The sequence below is a fragment of the Oncorhynchus gorbuscha genome, unplaced genomic scaffold (assembly GCF_021184085.1).
Source record: "Oncorhynchus gorbuscha isolate QuinsamMale2020 ecotype Even-year unplaced genomic scaffold, OgorEven_v1.0 Un_scaffold_10304, whole genome shotgun sequence".
NCBI classification, from domain to species: domain Eukaryota; kingdom Metazoa; phylum Chordata; class Actinopteri; order Salmoniformes; family Salmonidae; genus Oncorhynchus; species Oncorhynchus gorbuscha.
In genome coordinates this window covers 183-11,324 of record NW_025753092.1, presented here as the reverse complement: position 1 = coordinate 11,324, position 11,142 = coordinate 183, and the positions used below count along the sequence as shown (strand labels likewise).

At 47.9% G+C, this 11,142-nt stretch overlaps 1 protein-coding gene across 1 annotated transcript; it reads left to right on the top strand.

Moving 5' to 3' along the window:
* The first annotated feature begins 1,979 nt into the window (after positions 1–1,979).
* On the top strand, positions 1,980–10,222 carry LOC124030266 (radical S-adenosyl methionine domain-containing protein 1, mitochondrial-like). Its single transcript, XM_046341682.1, has 7 exons — positions 1,980–2,410; positions 3,592–3,725; positions 4,812–5,016; positions 6,517–6,739; positions 8,617–8,759; positions 9,300–9,363; positions 10,019–10,222. Exons 1-7 carry the CDS (start codon positions 2,267–2,269, stop codon positions 10,165–10,167), a joined length of 1,062 nt encoding a protein of 353 aa, XP_046197638.1. The 5' UTR covers positions 1,980–2,266; the 3' UTR covers positions 10,168–10,222.
* Positions 10,223–11,142: the final 920 nt, after the last annotated feature.

The window sequence follows — 11,142 nt, the reverse complement described above, 5'->3', positions numbered from 1 at the left end:
AAATGACAAGACAAAATAAGACAAAACATGACAGTTTCCATTTGTTTCCATAGATATAGATGTTTCCCTTTGTTTCCATAGATATAGATGTTTCCATAGAAATAGTTGTTTCCATAGAAATAGATGTTTCCCTTTGTTTCCATAGAAATAGATGTTTCCATAGAAATAGATGTTTCCATAGAAATAGATGTTTCCCTTTGTTTCCATAGAAATAGATGTTTCCATAGAAATAGATGTTTCCATAGAAATAGATGTTTCCATAGAAATAGATGTTTCCCTTTGTTTCCATAGATTTAGATGTTTCCCTTGGTTCCATAGAAATAGTTGTTTCCATAGAAATAGATGTTTCCATAGATATAGATGTTTCCCTTTGTTTCCATAGAAATAGTTGTTTCCATTTCCATTAGTCTCCAAAGTTAAATCTACAATCGGATTCCTATTTCGCAACAAAGCCTCCTTCACTCATGCTGCCAAACATACCCTCGTAAAACTGACCATCCTACCGATCCTTGACTTCGGCGATGTCATTTACAAAATAGCCTCCAACACTCTACTCAGCTAATTGGATGCAGTCTATCACAGGGCCATCCGTTGTGTCACCAAAGCCCCATATACTACCCACCATTGCGACCTGTACGCTCTCGTTGGCTGATCCTCACTACATATTCGTCGCCAAACCCACTGGCTCCAGGTCATCTATAAGTCTTTGCTAGGTAAAGGACCGCCTTATCTCAGCTCACTGCTCACCATAGCAGCACCCACACGTAGCACGCGCTCCAGCAGGTATGTTTCACTGGTCACCATAGCAACACCCAAACAGAGCACGCGTTCCAGCAGGTATACTTCACTGGTCTCCTCCAAAGCCAATTCCTCCTTTGGCCGCCTTTCCTTCCAGTTCTCTGCTGCCAATGATTGGAACAAATTGCAAAAATCACTGAAGCTGGAGACTCATATCTCCCTCACTAACTTTAAGCATCAGCTGTCAGAGCAGCTTACAGATCATTGCACCTGTACATTGCCCATCTGTAATTAGCCCATCCAACTACCTCATCCCCATATTGTTATTTATATATTTTCTCTCCTTTGCACCCCAGTATCTCTACTTGCACATTCATCTTCTGCACATCTATCACTCCAGTGTTAATTGCTAAATTGTAATTATTTAGCCACTACGGCCTATTTATTGCCTTACCTCCCTAATCTTACCTTATTTGCACACACTGTATATAGACTTTTCTATTGTGTTATTGACTTGTTTATTCCATGTGCAACTCTGTGTTGTTGTTTGTGTCGCACTGCTTTACTTTATCTTGGCCACAGTTGTAAATGAGAACTTGTTCTCAACTGGCCTACCTGGTTATAAAAAGGTGAAATAACATACATAATAAAATGGCGTCTTGTCGTCTTAGATTCCAAACATGATGTCTGGTCCATGTGAACACGTCCACATCGTCTAGATAGTCCAACTCCTGCTACGGCTCTATTTCTCTTACATTTCAAACCTGTTGCCTGTAGACATCTGATATCTCCACAGTGTGGTTAGAGATGAGATTAGTCTGCTGTATATGGTGCTCAGTGGTCACATGTCTCTATATAAAGAGACCCTTGTTTATTTACCTTTATTTAACTAGGCAAGTCAGTTAAGAACAAATTCTTATTTTCAATGACGGCCTGGGAACAGTGGGTTAACTGCCTGTTCAGGAGCAGAACGACAGATTTTTACCTTGTCAGCTCAGGGGGTTGAACTTGCAACTTTCCGTTTACTAGTCCAACGCTCTAACCACTAGGCTACGCTGCCGCCCCACGGCCTGACTGTCCCGACCACTTTAGTTTACCAGGAACAACTCCTGGCCCTAGGAAAAATTCATGGTCTGGCCTATCAGCCAGACCAAACATTCTGCCTGTACAGCAAGGTGACACATTTACATCAAACGAAACAGCACCACCGTCTGGTTGTAGCAGGTATTACACAACGGAAATCGGTTTGTTGTCTTCCTGTTTCGAGATGTGTGCCGCGGTATGAAGTTGATCGCGTGCTATTGCACGGTCTATGGACAGTAACGGTTTATCTACATTGTGTCATGTCATGATTATGCCCGTGGTAAATCACGGATCACTACATCGACATGGTGTTACATTGTTACTAAAATAACCGGACTTGCGCGTGGTTGGTGCTACAGTTCAAACGCACGAGGTAACGTTACTGTACAGTAGTGCAACAACTTGAAATGACTGTCTGACATTCGCTCACATATTGAGTGACAGTATGCTGAGAACACTTTTAACAGCTGTCCGCGGTCCTGCGGTCTGCGTGGGTCGGTGTTTCAGCAGTGAAGTGAGTGGTGCAGTTTCCACGTTAGCCGGTTTCTCCTCTCCGCCGTTCTCAACGGAGGCTTCACTCTATGTTCACGTGAGTATTAGTAGACCACTAACGTTATATATTCAATCAGTTTATCTCTTTCTTCCATTCTGCCTCCCTCTTTCTGCTATCTATCCTTCTCGCGAAAGGCAATGAATGAATGAATGAATGAGATCCGATTTCAACTAACACTTTGTCTGTCACACACACACACACACACACACACACACACACACACACACACACACACACACACACACACACACACACACACACACACACACACACACACACACACACACACACACACACACACACACAGTGCCCATACTGTCTGAGGGGATGTGCCTACTGCAGATGAGGCTGGTGGGAGGTGCTATAGGAGGATGGGCTCATTATTATGGCTGTAATGGATTCCAGGCTGTATCACAACCGGCCGTGATTGGGAGTCCCATAGGGCGGTGCACAACTGGCCCAGCGTCGTCTGGGTTTGGCCGGTGTAGGCCGTCGTTGTAAATAAGTACAACCCTGACACTAACCCTGATCCTCTCCTGTTCACAGTGGTCTTACTGTCTGAAGAGATGCTCCTACTGTAACTTCAACAAGTACAACCCTGATACTAACCCTGATCCTCTCCTGTTCACAGTGGCCTTACTGCCTGAAGAGATGCTCCTACTGTAACTTCAACAAGTACAACCCTGATACTAACCCTGATCCTCTCCTGTTCACAGTGGCCTTACTGCCTGAAGAGATGCTCCTACTGTAACTTCAACAAGTACAACCCTGATACTAACCCTGATCCTCTCCTGTTCACAGTGGCCTTACTGCCTGAAGAGATGCTCCTACTGTAACTTCAACAAGTACAACCCTGATACTAACCCTGATCCTCTCCTGTTCACAGTGGCCTAACTGCCTGAAGAGATGCTCCTACTGTAACAACAAGTACAACCCTGATACTAACCCTGATCCTCTCCTGTTAACAGTGGTCTTACTGTCTGAAGAGATGCTCCTACTGTAACAACAAGTACAACCCTGATACTAACCCTGATCCTCTCCTGTTCACAGTGGCCTAACTGCCTGAAGAGATGCTCCTACTGTAACAACAAGTACAACCCTGATACTAACCCTGATCCTCTCCTGTTCACAGTGGCCTTACTGTCTGAAGAGATGCTCCTACTGTAACTTCAACAAGTACAACCCTGATACTAACCCTGATCCTCTCCTGTTCACAGTGGCCTTACTGTCTGAAGAGATGCTCCTACTGTAACTTCAACAAGTACATTCCTCGCTCTGACAACCAGGATGTCATGTTGGAGTGTCTCCAGAGGGAGACGGAGACCTTACTAAAGCTCAGCCAGGTGTCCCGGTAGGTTTACCATCTAAATTCAACCCTCCTCTGTGGGGCATCGCCTTTAGCTTTAGTGTCTCCATGGGAACATCTGAAATGGCACACTATTCCCTAAACAGTGCACTATTTCCAGAGTGCCTGAGGCTGACTATGGAGGGAACATTTTCAGACTGCTCCTCCACCTCCTGGAGTTCAATTCCAAACACAATAGTCTGAGCATTTTTCTTCTTTCTTTTTTAATGCCTCTCCATGTCTCAATCTCTGTCTCTCTCTCTCTCTCTCCATGTCTCTCTCTCTCTCTCTCCATGTCTCCCTCTCTGTCTGTCTCTCTCTCTGTCTCCCCCTCTCTCTTGCTCTCTCTCTCTCACTCTGTCTCTCTCTCTCTCTCCATGTCTCACTCTCTCTCCATGTCTCACTCTCTAACTCTGTCTGTCTGTCTGTCTGTCTGTCTCTCTCTCTCTCTCTCTCTCTCTCTCTCTCTCTCTCTCTCTCTCTCTCTCTCTCTCTCTCTCTCTCTCTCTCCATCTCTCTCTCTCAATGTCTCCCTCTCTGTCTGTCTCTCTCTCTGTCTCCCCCTCTCTCTTGCTCTCTCTCTCTCACTCTGTCTCTCTCTCTCTCTCTCTCTCTCTCTCTCTCTCTCCATGTCTCACTCTCTAACTCTGTCTGTCTGTCTGTCTGTCTGTCTGTCTCTCTCTCTCTCTCTCTCTCTCTCTCTCTCTCTCTCTCTCTCTCTCTCCATGTCTCTCTCTCCATGTCTCTCTCTCTCCATGTCTCTCTCTCCATGTCTCTCTCTCTCTCTCTCTCTCTCTCTCTCTCTCTCTCTCTCTCTCTCTCTCTCTCTCTCTCTCTCTCTCTCTCTCCATGTCTCCCTCTCGGTCTCTCTCTCTCCCTCTCTCTCTCCCTCTGTATCTCGCTCTGTCTCTCTCGCTCTGTCTCTCTCTCTGTCTCTCTCTCTGTGTCTCTCTCTCTCTCTGTCTCTCTGTCTGTCTCTCTCTCTCTGTCTCTTTCTTTCTCTCTCTCTGTCTCTCTCTCCCTCTCTCTCTCTCTCCCTCTCTCTCCATGTCTCCCTCTCTCCCTCTCTCTCTCTCTCTCTCTCATCTTCAGGATCACCTCTGTGTTTTTTGGAGGCGGGACTCCCAGCCTGGCCCGCCCCTCCACTATTGCTGCAGTCCTAGAGACGGTTGCCAGGCATGCTGGACTATCAGAGGAGGCGGAGGTCACTCTGGAGGTCAACCCCACCCCCGTAGGAAGCTCTAAGTTGGAGGACTTCCTCCATGCTGGCATCAACCGTTTTTCCATCGGGGTGCAGGTGAGATTAAGGCTGGTGTTCAGTCAGTTGCACATAGTAGATTTCCAGAAAGCGTTCTCAGTAGAAGTACGTCCTACTACTGTTCATCCTCCTGGGCTATAAGAGTAATGGGAACGGTTAGGTGGAGACTAGCAACCCTTTCCCTTAAAACATTTTCTGCTACGGAAACTGAAACAACAGAAAACATTATTACTGGTGGAAAGGGAGGAAGGAGAGAAGGACTCCCTGGAGGATAAGAGTGTGATGCAACACAGGCAGTCACTGATCACTAGCTCTGTTCAGAACAGTCAGTCACTGATCACTAGCTTTGTTCTGAACAGGCGGTCACTGATCACTAGCTTTGTTCTGAACAGGCGGTCACTGATCACTAGCTTTGTTCTGAACAGGCGGTCACTGATCACTAGCTTTGTTCAGAACAGGCAGTCACTGATCACTAGCTTTGTTCAGAACAGTCAGTCACTGATCACTAGCTCTGTTCTGAACAGGCAGTCACTGATCACTAGCTTTGTTCTGAACAGGCAGTCACTGATCACTAGCTTTGTTCTGAACAGGCAGTCACTGATCACTAGCTTTGTTCTGAACAGGCAGTCACTGATCACTAGCTTTGTTCTGAACAGGCGGTCACTGATCACTAGCTTTGTTCTGAACAGGCAGTCACTGATCACTAGCTCTGTTCTGAACAGTCAGTCACTGATCACTAGCTTTGTTCTGAACAGGCGGTCACTGATCACTAGCTTTGTTCTGAACAGGCAGTCACTGATCACTAGCTCTGTTCTGAACAGTCAGTCACTGATCACTAGCTTTGTTCTGAACAGGCAGTCACTGATCACTAGCTTTGTTCTGAACAGGCAGTCACTGATCACAAGCTTTGGTCTGAGAATCAATTGTCCTTTTCCTATGTGGAGCTGGTCAGGGAGCAGGTCAGGGGGCTGGTTGGGGAGCAGGTCAGGGAGCTGGTCGGGAGCAGGTCGGGGGGCTGGTTGGGGAGCAGGTCAGGGGGATGGTTGGGGAGCAGGTCAGGGGGCTGGTTGGGGAGCAGGTCAGGGGATGGTTGGGGAGCAGATTGGGGAGCAGGTCGGGGGATGGTTGGGGAGCAGGTCGGGGCTGGTTGGGGAGCAGGTCAGGGGATGGTTGGGGAGCAGGTCGGGGGCTGGTTGGGGAGCAGGTCAGGGGGGATGGTTGGGGAGCAGGTCAGGGGCTGGTTGGGGAGCAGGTCAGGGGGATGGTTGGGGAGCAGATTGGGGAGCAGGTCGGGGGGCTCTTTGGGGAGCAGGTCGGGGGGCTGGTTGGGGAGCAGGTCGGGGGCTGGTCGGGCTGGTTGGGGAGCAGGTCGGGGCTGGTTGGGGAGCAGGTCGGGGCTGGTTGGGGAGCAGGTCGGGGGCTGGTCGGGGAGCTGGTCGGGGGCTGGTCAGGGGGCTGGTTGGGGAGCAGGTCAGGGAGCAGGTCGGGGAGCTGGAGGAGACACTAACATGTCTCATATGTCTGCTTCTTTTCAAACAGTCTCTCCGGGACGACGACCTGAAGGTTCTGGGGAGAGACCATAACACCCAGCATGCTTTGCAGACCGTAGCGGAGGCTCGGAGGCTCTGCCCGGGGAGGGTGTCGGTCGACGTCATGTTCGGACGCCCTGGTCAGAGCGTTGCATCCTGGGAGTTGGAGTTGGATGAGCTGCTGTCGGTGTGTGATGACCACGTCTCCCTGTACCAGCTGACCCTGGAGAGAGGCATGTCTTTTCTTCCTAACACTGATAGTTTTTGTGCGCGTTATTTAGACGTTGGGACAGGTACAGATGAGATGGGGGAGAGGACTACAGGAGAGACAGTAGCAGGAACACCACCACTACACCACCCCAAGCAGACTGAATTGACAGGTACAGATGAGATGGGGGAGAGGACTACAGGAGAGACAGTAGCAGGAACACCACCACTACACCACCCCCAGCAGACTGAATTGACAGGTACAGATGAGATGGAGGAGAGGACTACAGGAGAGACAGTAGCAGGAACACCACTACACCCCAAGCAGACTGAATTGACAGGTACAGATGAGATGGGGGAGAGGACTACAGGAGAGACAGTAGCAGGAACACCACCACTACACCACCCCCAGCAGACTGAATTGACAGGTACAGATGAGATGGAGGAGAGGACTACAGGAGAGACAGTAGCAGGAACACCACCACTACACCACCCCAAGCAGACTGAATTGACAGGTACAGAGGAGATGGAGGAGAGGACGAGAGGAGAGACAGTAGCAGGAACACCACCACTACACCACCCCAAGCAGACTGAATTGACAGGTACAGAGGAGATGGAGGAGAGGACTACAGGAGAGACAGTAGCAGGAACACCACCACTACACCCCAAGCAGACTGAATTGACAGGTACAGATGAGATGGAGGAGAGGACGAGAGGAGAGACAGTAGCAGGAACACCACCACTACACCACCCCCAGCAGACTGAATTGACAGGTACAGAGGAGATGGAGGAGAGGACTACAGGAGAAACAGTAGCAGGAACACCACCACTACACCACCCCCAGCAGACTGAATTGACAGGTACAGAGGAGATGGAGGAGAGGACTACAGGAGAAACAGTAGCAGGAACACCACCACTACACCACCCCCAGCAGACTGAATTGACAGGTACAGAGGAGATGGAGGAGAGGACGAGAGGAGAGACAGTAGCAGGAACACCACCACTACACCACCCCAAGCAGACTGAATTGACAGGTACAGATGAGATGGGGGAGAGGACTACAGGAGAGACAGTAGCAGGAACACCACCACTACACCCCAAGCAGACTGAATTGACAGGTACAGATGAGATGGAGGAGAGGACGAGAGGAGAGACAGTAGCAGGAACACCACCACTACACCCCAAGCAGACTGAATTGACAGGTACAGATGAGATGGAGGAGAGGACGAGAGGAGAGACAGTAGCAGGAACACCACCACTACACCACCCCCAGCAGACTGAATTGACAGGTACAGAGGAGATGGAGGAGAGGACTACAGGAGAAACAGTAGCAGGAACACCACCACTACACCACCCCCAGCAGACTGAATTGACAGGTACAGAGGAGATGGAGGAGAGGACGAGAGGAGAGACAGTAGCAGGAACACCACCACTACACCACCCCAAGCAGACTGAATTGACAGGTACAGATGAGATGGGGGAGAGGACTACAGGAGAGACAGTAGCAGGAACACCACCACTACACCCCAAGCAGACTGAATTGACAGGTACAGATGAGATGGAGGAGAGGACGAGAGGAGAGACAGTAGCAGGAACACCACCACTACACCCCAAGCAGACTGAATTGACAGGTACAGATGAGATGGAGGAGAGGACGAGAGGAGAGACAGTAGCAGGAACACCACCACTACACCACCCCCAGCAGACTGAATTGACAGACATTTTGAAGGTTTTAGTTGCAGTGACTGTGATATGTGGTTGTTTTGACTTACTGTAGTTGAATTAGTAGCTGTAGTGATTGACAGGTAATAGGTCTCCAAATGAATATATTACCTGACTGTAAGTCACTCTGGATCAGAGATTCTGCTGCTAAATGACTCCAATGTTAACATGTCAACTGCAGGCACACAGCTCTTCAGACAGGTCCAGAAAGGCCAACTGAGCGTGCCCAGTGATGACATCACAGCTGTCATGTATGACTCTGCCAGGAGGATTCTTCAGAAGAGAGGCTATCTGCAGTATGAGGTGTCCAACTTTGCCAGAAATGTAAGTTCTACTCTCTTTCTCTGTGTGTGGGTGTGTGTCCTTGTGTCTGTCCGACCACTGTGCTATAGTAGAAATACATTGAGTAGAAACCCCTGCAGTAAAAATACATTGAGTAGAAAACCCTGCTGTAGAAATACATTGAGTAGAAAACCCTGCTGTAGAAATACATTGAGTAGAAAACCCTGCTGTAGAAATACATTGAGTAGAAAACCCTGCTGTAGAAATACATTGAGTAGAAAACCCTGCTGTAGAAATACATTGAGTAGAAAACCCTGCTGTAGAAATACATTGAGTAGAAACCCCTGCTGTAGAAATACATTGAGTAGAAAACCCTGCAGTAGAAATACATTGAGTAGAAAACCCTGCAGTAGAAATACATTTAGTAGAAAACCCTGTAGTAGAAATACATTTAGTAGAAAACCCTGCTGTAGAAACACCAGGCTATTCTCTGTGCTGTATTGGTTGTCATATCTATTGAATATGAATATTACCTGCTACAGTCAACACATATACCTTGTGTATTTTCTGTCTGTTTTGAAGGGTGCCATCAGCCAACACAATATGAGCTACTGGAAGGCCAGTCAGTACCTTGGAGTGGGCCCAGGTGAGTTAATAGTGCTTTATGAATGCTCTATAACACCTTTATGAATGCTCTATAACACCTTTATGAATGCTCTATAACACCTTTATGAATGCTCTATAACACCTTTATGAATGCTCTATAACACCTGAATGAATGCTCTATAACACCTTTATGAATGCTCTATAAAGACTTTATGAATGCTCTATAAACACTGTAATGAATGCTCTATAAAGACTATGAATGCTCTATAAACACTGTAATGAATGCTCTATAACACCTTTATGGATGCTCTATAAAGACGTTATGAATGCTCTATAACACCTTTATGAATGCTCTATAAAGACTTTATGAATGCTCTATAAAGGCTTTATGAATGCTCTATAAAGACTTTATGAATGCTCTATAACACTGTAATGAATGCTCTATAACATTGTAATGAATGCTCTATAAAGACTTTATGAATGCTCTATAACACCGTAATGAATGCTCTACCAAGACTTTATGAATGCTCTATAACACCGTAATGAATGCTCTACCAAGACTTTATGAATGCTCTATAACACCGTAATGAATGCTCTACCAAGACTTTATGAATGCTCTATAACACCGTAATGAATGCTCTATAAAGCCTTTATCTGTGGTTGTTTATTTGAAGTGGGACTCTTCTGTCTGCCAGGTGCCCATGGTCGCTTCGTCCCCCGTGGAGAGGGGGATGTGTCGAGAGCCCGCACCCAGACTCTGGAGCCTGATGTCTGGTTGAGAGAGGTGCAGCAGAGGAGTCACGGGACCCGACGCAGGATACCCCTCACCCACCTGGGACTGTGAGTCCACCTTATCGCGATGACGTGGCACGACACGATTTTCTGTTTGCACAGACGGACCACTTAAAAGTCAAATCAATGGTGAAAATAGTTATCTTACCCACTCAGAGATCCTAGATTATTAACAAATTGACAGGTGTTTTATTCTGAAGTGGATGGTGGGGTACCCCTCACCCACCTGGGACTGTGAGTCCACTTCTTTCCGCTTCAGGCTGTTTACCTGCAGAGTTCACACCGTGCTGCTCAGTAAAGGGATAGTCCACTTCAGAATAAAACTCCTGTCAATTTGTTAATAATCTAGGATCTCTGAGTGGGTAAGATAACTATTTTCACCATTGATTTGACTTTTAAGTGGTCCGTCTGTGCAAACAGAAAATCGTGTCGTGCCACGTCATCGCGATAAGGTTCTCGTCACTGTCGATAGGGGAAAAACAAACCTATCAAATTTCAGTAAGCATATCAGCCAATAGAAGGTATGGACAGACTGGTTGACTGTGAGTCAGCTGATCTACTGTCTGCTCTTTAGACTGTTCACCTGCAGAGTTCATATGGTGCTGCACATTAATGACCTACATCCAATAATACTCCAGACTCCTGTCTCAGCATGGCAGATGGGAAATCCTTCCCTATGGGCCATTCTGCCTTCCTGTCTCACAGCATGGCAGATGGGCCATTCTGCCTCAGACAAGGCTTCCTGTCTCGCAGCATGGCAGATGGGCCATTCTGCCTCAGACAAGGCTTCCTGTCTCGCAGCATGGCAGATGGGCCATTCTGCCTTGGACAAGGCTTCCTGTCTCGCAGCATGGCAGATGGGCCATTCTGCCTCAGACAAGGCTTCCTGTCTCGCAGCATGGCAGATGGGCCATTCTGCCTTGGACAAGGCTTCCTGTCTCGCAGCATGGCAGATGGGCCATTCTGCCTCGGACAAGGCTTCCTGTCTCGCAGCATGGCAGATGGGCCATTCTGCCTCGGACAAGGC

Bases quoted from the DNA above. Each gene is read 5' to 3' on its own strand.
- LOC124030266 (XM_046341682.1), top strand. From the start codon at position 2,267: ATGCTGAGAACACTTTTAACAGCTGTCCGCGGTCCTGCGGTCTGCGTG. The intron at 6,740-8,616 runs GCATGTCTTTTC...TGTCAACTGCAG, and splicing joins CCAGCTGACCCTGGAGAGAG to GCACACAGCTCTTCAGACAG. The intron at 8,760-9,299 runs GTAAGTTCTACT...TCTGTTTTGAAG, and splicing joins TGTCCAACTTTGCCAGAAAT to GGTGCCATCAGCCAACACAA.